A 12,353-nucleotide genomic window follows, 5' to 3' on the forward strand; every position below is an offset into this window, starting at 1 on the left:
TCATTTGCATCATTATTTTAAATGTCACATGAAAGGGATACCATATATTTGTCTTTCTCTGTCTGACTTCACTTCACTTGATAATCTGTAGGTCCATTCATGTTGCTGCAAATGGCATTATTTCATTCTTTTTTACTGGCTGAATAATATTCTGGTGTGGTGTGTGTATCCTTTAGAAATAGAGTCTACACTGCATTGGGATGGGCAACCAAGGCCAACCCAGGGCCTTGAAAGGAACAGGAGGTTACTCAAATCACGGGGGCTTCAGGGACCTTTGGTAAGAACAAGGACAACGGACCAGAAAGCCAGTCAACATTCAGCATATGGTGGCAGAGCTAGACAGAAAACTTGAAAGTAACACTCTTTGGTTCCTCAGACTTTGTTCTCCCAAAGAATGCTTCCAGCTTCAGTCTCCAATAAGAAGCACAAATGAATAATTTGAACTTTCTTATTTTTCTTCACTTGCTGATAGAGGATGATTGCAGACAGATCACAGCAACACCAACAGGCCAGGATGAGGTCCTTAGAAATCAGCCACTTCTCATGGTTACAGACGGTGGTCCTGGAGTGCTGGCAAGGGGCGGCCCTGCCCCTCCTCCCTATGCTGAGCCACAGCGGCCCCACTGTTTTATTGATTATAAAGAGAATGCTATGTAAAGCTTTTATTTAAAGAAAGGATTCTACAGGTAAGATCTTGGAAACTAGTGCTGTCATCAAAGTACCAACCCTTTCATTATATAAAGGGCCTGAGGTCCGAGGAAGCCAAGGTCTCAATGGCTAACCGTACCAGGTCAAGGGGAGGAAGTCAACAAGGGCCCCATTGTGATAGCTAGCCTTCAATCAACTGTCCATTCGCTCCTTACCGTCACACGAATTCTGGAGGACAAATTATTCATTTGTGTTCCTGCCACTGCTTCTAGTTAGCTCATACGGCAGGTATTTCTACACCTGCCAGTAACAGCTTATCTGTTCCATGTACTCGGGAGTACATTTAATGTTCCGGTTCATTCTCATCACTCACAGTCATCAGCCCTCCCACGAGATCACTGGTGTGGGGATCTTCATCTTTGGTACCCAGCTGAGGGGAGTACAGTTCCGTAGTTCGTAAAATTTCTAGAACTCTGTCCAAGGCTTCTGCCACTGTGACAGGACTGTTTTCTTGGGCTGCGTTGATTATATTTATAACCTAAGGAAGTGAAGAGAGAGAAAGAATAAATTTGAGGACATTAGGCTTCTGCTTCTCAAAAGTCACTCAGGAGACCAGTCTGAAAAATTAGACGATAACACATTTTATTGTTCAAAATGCCACATATCTTCAGGGCAGCACCTCGTACTGAAGCAAGCTTCTCTCGCCACCCTCCCTGGTGTTTACTTCGGCAGCTACATCTTCTCAGGCTCCTCTGCTGATCTGTCTCCTCCAGCTCTCTGCTACAGGCTGCAGCCCCTCGGAGATTAATGCTGGGCCTTTCTCTTTCTCTCTCTCTACAGTTCTCTCAGAGATGAGCTCTTCCATTTTCACAACTCCGGACACATACAACCCACATGCCGAGGACTCTCAAAATTACATCCCAGCCCTGAACTCCTTTTTGACCTTCAGATTTATGTATTCAGTTCCCTGCCTGGCCTATCTATTGGAGTATCTTACTTACATGTCAAAAACTAAAGTCATGACCTTGCTCCCCTCTTTCCAAAGAAAGCAAGTAAACATTAAAATAAATAAATAAATAAAAAACACCAAAAGACAAGAGCTGCACTCTTTGGTTTCTACATTGCGGTGAAACAAACCACTTCTATTAATCTTGTGCTCAAACCAAAAACCTGGGAAGCCCTGGTTGACATATCACTTTCCCTCAATTCTCACCCTGCCTGACCGTATAATTCATCATCAAGAGAAATTGAAGTTGCTCCCAAATATTTCTTGATCTACTCATTTCTGTCCCCCTCGACTGCTGTAATTCTAGTGCAGCTAACCCCACTCCTTGCTTAGAATGCTGGAACAGGTCCATAACTGGCTGCTTCTCTTTCACTCTTGTCACCTCCAGTCCGTTCTCTGCCTGGCAGCTGGTGTTCTTTTCAATAAACATACCAGGTCATGTCACTTCCCTCCTTTAAACTCTCCCCTGGTTTCTGTTGCACGTAACCTAAAACATACACTTCCTATGGCTCAGCTGGTCCGAATGAACTGAGCCCTGCACATCTCTGTCACCATTAGGCACCTCTGCTTGCCATGATCCAGTCACGCTACTTTCTTTCCAGTCCTCAGTTGCTCCGTTCCCTCCTCCTCCCACCTCGGTACTCATCCCCTCCTGTGCCTGCCTAGAATCCTCTTCTCCTAACATTTTTGCATCCTTCAGGTCTTACTGCAAATGTTACTTCCGCTACAGAGACCCGCCTTGACCACCCCTTTCACCCAACCAAAACAGGGCCCTGACCTAATTCTCCCTCATAGACACCTGTTGTTTTCCTTGATGACAGCGACTGCCATTTATAACCATGTGTTTACGATGCGCTTGTTTGTTTAATGTGTTCCCTTTACTATAAACTCCAGGATACTGGTAGTATGCCATGCATCACTTGTCTCCAGGATACAGCGAGGGCTCGGTGGCCCTGGGTGCAGAGCGGAGGCCGCAGCTGACACTCACCTTCGTGATGGGAGCCTCGATGGTCATGGAGTGGATCCGCGCCATGGATGGGTAGCGACGGTTCTGCAGACTGGGTGCTGGAGAGAAGTCGAGAAAGCGGAATCTGTCGCTGGTGGCTCAGCTGGGTTTCAGTGCAGCAAAGGAACCCTTCATGGACCGGGGGGCCTGATTCTCCCAGGACTACGGTCCTCACTGCACCCCACAAAGCAATGAATTCACCCATCTCTTAATCTTAAACTGCTGAGGGCTCAGCCACTACTTGCCAGGGACTGGAAAGGGTGCTCTGGCCTAGAACTTTGATGACAGGAAGGTTTCATGAGTCTCAGGTTCACAGGGGGATTTCAGAGAGGGTTGATGGGATCCGGAAACCTCATCCCAAGAGCCTAACAATGCCGCAGGACTTACTTTCCCTAAGTCACTAAAGCCCACCTTGGGCAGCTCCATCACTTTTGGTCTTCAGTCACAGGTTATGTAATCAAATAACTGTAGTGTAGAAGGAAAGGTGTGATCCGTGAGCCCCCCCTCATTCTGAGTCTTCAAGGTCTTAACACCAAGGACCTATGGTGGGTCTAGCTCTCATCTATAAAAACAGAGCTAGTCCAGCTGAAATTCCCTCATTCATTATCCTCTCCATCTAAAATGGATATCCTTTCCATCTATCTACACCCTCAACCCACTGGGAAAAATGTCAGTCCATTTTTGTCATTTCATTTTGGGTCCCAATCTCTTGCATGCTGTGTGCTTTAGCCATCTTCCTCTATGAATTATCCATCTTATTTCTTTGGTCCGTGTTAGCTCAGCCTCTTCCCTCATGCTCAGGTTTCCCACTGTGACCCGAAGGATAGCCGCTAAGAGGGACTCAGCTATCGAGGCTGAGCTGCTTCAGCAGTTATGTGTCCTAACACACATTAGGACATAAAGGAACAAGCCTAGTGTCGTTTCATGAGAAGACAAAGGCTATAGAAAGTAAAAAAGAGTAAAAGGGCCTAAAACCTTTTCTGCCTACAGGAAAAAAGCCAGTTTAGTCATAATCCTACTCTTTGGGATTTAGATTATATGCTGGTGAATTCTTGAATACATTCCCATGTCATTTCCTACACTTTAAAGTCAAGGAAATAGGAACTTCTTACCATCACTGCCTCGAGATGATATTGATTTCACATCAACGGACTCTTTCCTCCTGTTCTTGTATCTGAATGAATGAGACTCTAAGGATTTCAGATTAGTAATGGAGAATGATTAGTTAACAGCTTATTCACAGCAAAGTTTACACATATTTTTTCCCTCATTCTCCAAAGAAAACAAGGTTACTTTTTAAGCACTGTAAAAATATTTTTTAAGAAATAGCAAACCACTATGTCTTTAAATCCTCAGCACATACAGAATTATCAGTAATATTAATTGTGAAAAGATGCCCTTTTCTTGCAGTACCATATTACATTGTGGTGTAGCTTATTACTAAGGGTTATTTAGTTCCATTAATAAATATCTTCTTGAAAATAGACATTAAAACTGGGGGACTGTTTTGAGTTCTTTTTGACCTGAAGGACAAAGGATGGGAAAGGCTTCTGTGGGGATATCTGAGGAAATAAACTAGTCAAATCCATAGAGAGCTGAATTTATTTGAGAAATCAATTTGGACCAATTTTAGGTCCCTCTGAAAAGTCAGACCTCTAGATGGTTTTCTAAGTCCTCCTGAGAATATGCTTTCATCAAATGATGCAGATCCCAGGAATGAAGAGAAGAAAAAGCAGTTTTATAATCCCAACAATTTCTAGCAATTTAACTTTCACTTTCATCCCTATTTTCTGATGGAAAAAAAGTACTTAAAAAAATCTGTGTCTTTGCAGACTTTGGATTTAACACTCAAAATGTGCTGTCACATTAATGTGAAATCCAGTTGACCAGTGCTACCGATGCTACCAATGAGGACCAAAGGGTGAACATGTCAGAGGGGGGCTTCAGAAACATTTTCAGGGCATCTGCTGCTTGTACGAGTAACCCATGAGCAAGGAGAAAAAACCATAACACAGAGTTTTTCCTCACTGCGCAGATGTGCAGGTTTCAGCAGGGGAAATGCTTTTCTCAGACACCCATAAGTGACCATATTTCAAGAGGGAAAAGAGATGCAGTCATTTTTGCAGAATTGTCTACTGACACCAAAAAAGTGCAAGAGAACACGGTAATTAACAGATCCAGTTCCAAAGCCAAATTGCTGAAATTCCAATCTCCACTATGCCATCTAGAAGCAATGTAACCTTGGGAATGTTCCTTCTGTGTCTCAGTATCCACAAAATGGGGATGATTATAGCATCTCATTCATAGATTGTTGTGAGATGTAAACGAGTTAATTCATACATGGCCCTTGGGACGGACAGCCAGTGCCTGCTACATAGTAAGTACACAGCTCATGTTGTCCGTTATTATGAATCACATCTGTTCATCTGCATGTATAACTTCTTTTCAAGCAGATCATGTTACAATATTATTTTATTACTTGTTATCACTTTGTAATATGTCTTCGATACTTCTCTAGGTCACCTTTTAAACTATTTAATGTTCTTAAATATCTGATTCAATTTTAAACAGTTTAAACCAGCAACTATTAGATAGCACTTTAAAAAATCTGATTCAATTTTTGAAAGTTTAAATCAATAGTAACTAAACCTGAATTATATTTATATAGCTTAAAGTGGAAGGTGTGTGTGCGCTAAGTCACTTCAGTCGTGTCCGACTCTTTGTGATCCTGTAGACAACAGCCCACCAGACTCCTCTGTCCATGGGATTCTCCAGGCAAGAACATTGGAGTGGGTTGCCCTGCCCTCCTCTAGGGGATCTTCCCAACCCAGGGATCGAACCCAGGTCTCTTATGTCTCCTGCACTGGCAGGTGGGGTCTTTAGCGCTACGTGGGATGTGCAGAGTAGAAGGTAGACGTATTATAAAGTTAATTTGAACAACAAAGCCTTAGGATCTTGCCTTAAATCACCTAGCTTGAAATATTTTACTATCCCTTTGCATATTTTTCTTTCAGATCCTGCCTTAATAATTTTCCTGGCCTTGGATTTGAGCTTCAGTATTTCTTTATAAGGAATCTAGAGGTAGTGGTATTTCAAGTGATATTGTTAGGATCATATTGCATCTTTCAAACCTGAGAAACTAATGGTCATTTGCAAGACACTGGTTTTTAGCCTGTTCTGGAACTTAATAATCATATACACCCCTAACATTTGTTTATCAGATAACAAATTAAACCTAACTTATTAAATATTTAAGATTAAATTCAGGATTAAAGAGCACAAGAGTTCCTCAAAGTGCAGTTTCCAAATAAAGCTAAACTAGAGAGACTACATACAGCCCAGACTGGCTGGTTGAATTCTAAATCATTCTTAGAATTATTCAAAGATGGGAAATGCTTATTCTTTCAGACTTCATTTCAGCTAAAATTAAGAAAATCTCTAACAACAGAAAAGATCAAGGGTTTGCAGAAATTATTTCTTCAATAAAGGCCATTTAAATCAAAGAATTCATTTATTCCTTCTATCGACAGATGTTGTGGAATTTGAATTTAAAAAGACAGAGAAATGAAGGATGAGGGATTCAAGCAACCATACTCAATGGCAAAAAAGGATACAGTGTCCTCAATCCAAAAAAAAAACCAAAAAACCCAGCTACCATATACTGATCACCTACTATGCATCGGACATTGCGCTTTACTATTTATTTTAATGATAGTAATTATATAATCATTACAACAGTTCTGAAGGCTACAAAGTACAATCTCTATTTTACTGATGAGGAAATTTAAACTTGGAGAAATTGTGTGGGTAGCTCAAGGTCACAGAGCTAATAAGTGGCAGAACTTCTGCTTTCCAAGACAGGATGGTTCCAGTTTATCATCAATGTTCTGTATTTGTTGAGTGTCTATTATATGCAAGGCAATACTGGGCACCATAAAGGACGGGAAAATGCTTGTAACAGTTTACAGCTGGTACGTTAGTTAAAACAATACTCTCACTAGGTTAAGGAAATGAACTAAACCATCTGTGAAAGAAACAAAGTGTGGCGGGAAGAGGAGAAAGATACCAAAGAGTTAATTCATCTGACAAATGAAGAAGCTGAAGGTCGGATCAGATGAAGTCTTTCTGAGTAGGTGGGAACACGGTCCACTCCAGAACGGAGGAAAGGAGCTATGTGAGCAGCCCAGGGCCCAGCTTTGCACCTAAGCGGCTGGGAAGCCCCCCGAAGCGGGGAGAGGGTGCTGTCTCTATAGGAATGAGAACTGGACATTGTTGGAGGCAGACTGATTTTTCCCTCTAATGATCAAAGAATTCCAGACCTTTCTGAGGTAGAGGTCATTAGTTCAGCTCCCTCTTTTCACAGGAGAGGAAGCCAGGAGTCAGTGAGTCTTGCTCAAGGCGTGACGTGCGGGGGTGGGCAGCTGACATGGTGACCCGCTGCTCCCGAGGCCCAGGAGGGCCTAGCGTGTTTCCTAGTCGGATGCAGTCACTGACGGCTGCAGAGAAGGGGAGCCTGGCTGTGGTGTGACAACAGCGTGCCCTCTGCACCTCCAGGCCACTCTGTTTTGACTTTACCTGCTCTCCGTGGTTTCCAGGCAGCAAAAGAAGCCAGGGTGGGGAAGGCATTCAGGAGAAAAGGTTGCCATGAATGAAGACTCAAAGCCTTTTAAGGGATCCTGCTTTTAACCTGGCTCTCAAACCTTTCATTATCAGCACTGAGGTATCAGCAATTCAAGTTTCTGGGTGAAACTGGCAATCCAGGCTTCTTCAGACTGATTCATAGACTCGAGCCCACAAATCCCACCCGACCGTGTAAGAGTGAAATTGCAGTATTCTCACCTGTCTGAGAATTGTCTCCTGAATCACGATGAATCTTGAGAATCTAAAGTTGTTCAGAAGTTTGGTAAAACAAGAAAAAGAGATTTAAAATATGGTATTAGTTACATTTCCAACCAATTTCATTAAAAACTCTGAGGAGTTCAAGAAAGGAAGACGTTGCATAGATAACATGAACAGATGAAAGATGTACACGGGTGATAACACTACAAATTCTCTATTACATCCAGACACTTATAAAATGCCTGAGTCTGAGGACAGGAAGAAGTCCAAGAAATGCTCTTGCTAAGCAAGACATCTAGATCTCCAGTCAGCTGTTCTCATTTTTGACAGTCTGTAGAAATGCAGAAAGACAAAAATTTAAAACAAGATTAAATATTTTTATCAGGCTATCATATGTACCCTGTTTTTATTTCAGACATGTTGTATATTTTTCCTGTAATATGAAAGCAATCTGAATTTAAACCTAGAATTAAAAAAAACCTTTCAAAAAAGCTCTTCAAACACACATCAATTATAGACAGAGTCAATTTACTAGATGTTTCTTCACAAGGTCTTAACTTTAGATTCAGCTTAGTACCTATTTCTTTCTCAGTATGAATTTTTTGTGCTAATGCTTGGTAAATATCTCAAACACTGAGTGAAGTCATTAACAGTATATGATATAATAAATATGCTTTCTTTGCGGGGTTCTGCATTTCTCATGTTGATAACTCAGACATTGATTCTGGGGCACATCTAGCTGTCATGATTATAATCAGGCTGCTTTGCTGCTAAATCCACCTATTTCTGGTTTCTAAAACCATCGTACGTTTGTAGGTACTGAATGAACGGAGTAAGTTAACCTGAAGAGCAAACAGACGAATGTGTAGGACTGTTTATGGAGTAAGATTAGTATGGTTTAGCAACATCAGCTGTAACAGCCAGAAGTCCCATATATTAATACATCAGATAGAGGTAAAATGTTCCAGCTTGATTGAACCATTGAAAAATGATCATGTAAAACAAGTGTTAATATAGGGGGTTTTGAATGAATTTTTCTGCACAGTTCATTCCATATAAGTACAGAAACAGTTTCATGGCCAGCCTGTGTGAGATCTCAGTCTTACAGGTGGCCAAAGGGCTCTGACTCATTTACCCCATAATTATGGGATCTTTTTATTTCTTCTGTTTTTTTCTTGTTTTTCTTAAATTTTACTTGGCTGCAGTGGGTCTTAGTTGGAGCATGTGGGATCTAATTCCCCAACCAGGGATAGAACCCTGGGCCCTCTGCATTAGGAGTGCAGCCTTAGCTACTGGACCACCAGAGAAGTCCCTGTTTTGCTTTTTCTTTACAAATAAAGACCATTTGCTCAAAGCTACTGAGTGCAATATGAATTTTTGATATGCCAAATGAGTACAGCTTTTTCTCAGTCAACTTTTTAGCTCAAAAAGCAAGTCATCGTTAAACGAAAGCTTTTCTCTCTGAACCACAATCCACCTTTCCTTAAGGAACAAAGTCCCGCAGCTCCCCAGATTACACACCAAAAACCCTTTCTTGTCTTTCACTGACCTCCCCAGGCCCGCTGACTGGACTGTGGGCCTCCTGGGAGGGCAACACAGGCTTTGCATTCAATCTGAATGGAACGAGATGAAGCCCACGGTCCAGGAGAGGCCCAGGCCAGCCCTGCCTTTAGGACGATGGGCTCCACGTTATGGAAACACTCCCCAACCGACCGACCATCACTGGCTTCACCAGCAGAGCTTCTGGGTGCTGGGTCAGGGCATGACCCGCTTCACAATCCTCTGCGGTAAGAACTGTGCCTGGTGACACTGGCCCCGCGCACCTCAGCAGGGTTAGGGTTTTATGAAGCTTCTGACTCACAATCCATGTGCCTCTCCCAGATACCTCCTTTTACAACCAAAGGTTACTTGAATGAAAAAAATCTTACAGGATTACAACTTTCTTCTTGGAAGGCTAAACCCATCCATCATTTATAACTTGGTATGAATGCTTCCACTACAATTATTTCCTCATAATTCTCAGTCACTCACTGAGAAGACGGGCTTCCCTGGTGGATCCGTGGTAGAGAATCCACCTGCAATGCAGGAGACGTGGGTTCGATCCCTGGGTGGCGAAGATCCCCTGGAGGAGGAAATGACAACCTCCTCCAGCAATCTTGTCTGGAGATCTCATGGACAGAGGAGCCTGGTGGCTACAGTCCAGGGGTTGCAAAGGGGCTGACGTGGCAGGTGGCTGAGCACGCACACAGGACACACAGCGGGTGAGCGATTGTGTGGCTGGCATCCCTGGTGGGCACTCATGAGGCTCGTGGGCCCGGGGCCTGTGGACAGGAAGAGAGGAGGGGCCGCTCCGTGACTACAGCAGCCTTCTCTTCCGTGTCTGCACAGTGCGGCAACCTGGCCATCACAGAGTCCTCGCGAGGGAGGGGCGGTCGTCCTTCCTTCTGACAGATGGAGAGGTGGAGGGACTTCCCTGCACCACGCGGCCAGCGCTTGGCAGATCTCAGTTCCAAACCCGGATCGATCTAGATCTAAAGCCACTTCCTCTTTGTCACACTGCTCTCTACGGTTAGGCCCCAGAGGGCAGCCTGGGGTTCGGGCTTGTTAAACTGGGGTCTGAGGACACAATGCTCTGGTTCAGTGAAGGGCATCTGTTTGAATCTAGTTTTCTTTGTAACTCTGGAGAAGACATGACTCTCTGCTATGGATAGGTTTTGTCATGCACAAGCTAAAGTGAAGCAAAGAATCCTAATTTAAAGGCCACATGACAGCCAGTCTCTCCAGAGTATGGTATTTTGTTCCCCCTCTTGCAATGGAAATGCATCTATAAATGAGTAATAATTCTGACATCCTGTGTCCCACAGGCTTCAGCGCTAAGGTGCTGCAATATGAATTCTGCTGGCCTGGCCGGTGCCATGCCTGCCAGAGGTCAGAACTGGAATTTCTTATTAATAGCAAGGCCTGGGAGGCTTACAGCCTATTTTGGGGGAAAAAATTCATAATTCCCATGTTTTAGTTACCTAACGTACAATAGGTTCCGGCAGATGTTGCTGTCCTTGTGCTGAATGCTCTGTGCACAGACACTGGATTATGCTTGGCTCTTAAAAACACTGCAGGTTCTAGATGCGTGTGTGCATGCGTGTCAAGGTCATTGATTGTTCTCCTCTTAAAGAATAGCCACTTAACAGTGATATTCTCGGGACTTCCCTGGTGGTCCAGCTGTTAGCAATCCACCTTGCAATGCAGGGGATGCGAGTTTGATCCCCGGTCAGGGAACTAAGATCCCACACGCTGCAGGGCGGCTCGGCCGACTGAAGCCCCCGACTCACCCAGAGAGCCTGCATCTGTAATTACTGAGCCTGCACGCTCTGGAGCCTGTGTGCCACAACTCAGGCCCAAAGCAGCCAAATAAATAAGTATCTAAATAAACAGAATTGCAAAAAGATATTTTCTCTGCACATCCACCAGAATGCTTAAAACGAAAAAGAAATTCTGTCAAGGATGTGGAACAACTGCAACTCTTACACACTAGCGGGTGTATAAAGTTGTACAGTCACTGTGAAAAAGGTCTGGCAGTTTCTTATAAAATTAAACGTATGCCTACCCTGGGACCCAGCTCCTCTGTGTTCTGTTCTACTCCTGAGTTATCTACCCAAGAGAAATGAGAGCATGTATTCACAAATATGCCGAAGAATGTTCAAAGGAATCCAAACGGAAAGCAGCTCACAAGTCTATCAACAAGAGAAATAAACTGTGGCAGAAATAAAAATGAAAAAAACACTGACACTACAACAGACAGGCATGCTGAGCCAAGTGTCTGACTCTTGCAACCCCCTGGACTGTAGCCCGCCAGCCTCCTCTGTCCATGGGATTTCCCAGGCCAGAATCCTGGAGCGGGGTGTCATTTCCTTCTCCAGGGGGTCTTCCCGACCCAGGAATCGAACCCGCATATCCTGTGGTTCCTGAACTGCAGGTGGCAGGTGGGTTCGTTACTACTGAGCCACCTGGAAAGCCCACCTATAACATAGATGAATCTCAAAACACTGATGATGAACGAAAGAAGCCAACACAAGAGACGCTTCAGGAAGCTCTGGAACAAGCAAAACTCATCTACGGTCACAGAATTCAGAAGAGTGTTACCTCTGGGGGTGGGAAGGAAGGGAGTGGAGGCAGGGATAACTGGGAAAGGGGCGTAAGGGAATGTCTGGGGTGGGCAGGTTTGAGATCTTGATGGGGTCTGCGTTACAGAGGCATATGCATTTGTCAAAATACAAGGACGGTTATACTTAGGATTTGTACATTTCACCATATGTAATCTTTACTAAGAAATGAAAAAACTCTCAACCATATATTAAATTCAAATTAATAATATGCATGCCAAAATACCAAGGGGTGAAATGTTCTAATGTCTGCAACTTAATTTGAAATCTATCAAAGAACAAGATGGACTGATGGATGAATCGAGGGAGGGTTAGATGGATTGATAGATATATAGATAGACAGATAATTGTGCAAAGTGTTAATTACAGAACCTAGGTGGTAGCTATATGTGTATTTACTTACAATTTTTCTCTTCTGTGTTTGAAAATTTTCATAATAAAATGTTGAGAAAATTATATGTTCAACTGAGAACATGGATGGATAGCTAAAAACTGGAAGTCCGAAATAGTTTCAAAATCAGTGAAAAATATAAGACGAAGAAAATTGAGAACAGCCTCAAACGAGTGAGGTAAGTGACACGTCCCCATCCTGGGGACTCTACCATGAACCTGGGCATGAAAAGGATGTTCCACTTCAAACCATAGCTATGGAATTGTAGACAGCAGCTGCCAATCTCAGAAGCATAAGATTTAC

General features: G+C 43.3%; 1 protein-coding gene across 7 annotated transcripts in view; it reads right to left on the minus strand.

Annotated features, from left to right (window-relative positions):
- PDE8B (phosphodiesterase 8B) overlaps positions 1 to 12,353 on the minus strand; it is a 330,100-nt gene that overhangs the window by 19,939 nt on the left and 297,808 nt on the right. For all 7 annotated transcript variants that reach the window (XM_043919992.1, XM_043919991.1, XM_043919990.1 and 4 more), the window contains 4 exons: positions 7,500 to 7,542; positions 3,773 to 3,850; positions 2,643 to 2,719; positions 1,022 to 1,186 (listed from right to left, as the gene is read on the minus strand). In XM_043919992.1, coding sequence (XP_043775927.1) covers positions 1,022 to 1,186; positions 2,643 to 2,719; positions 3,773 to 3,850; positions 7,500 to 7,542 — 363 coding nt within the window. The remainder of the gene's footprint in view (positions 1 to 1,021; positions 1,187 to 2,642; positions 2,720 to 3,772; positions 3,851 to 7,499; positions 7,543 to 12,353) is intronic.

This window comes from Cervus elaphus, chromosome 12 (genome assembly GCF_910594005.1).
Source record: "Cervus elaphus chromosome 12, mCerEla1.1, whole genome shotgun sequence".
NCBI classification, from domain to species: domain Eukaryota; kingdom Metazoa; phylum Chordata; class Mammalia; order Artiodactyla; family Cervidae; genus Cervus; species Cervus elaphus.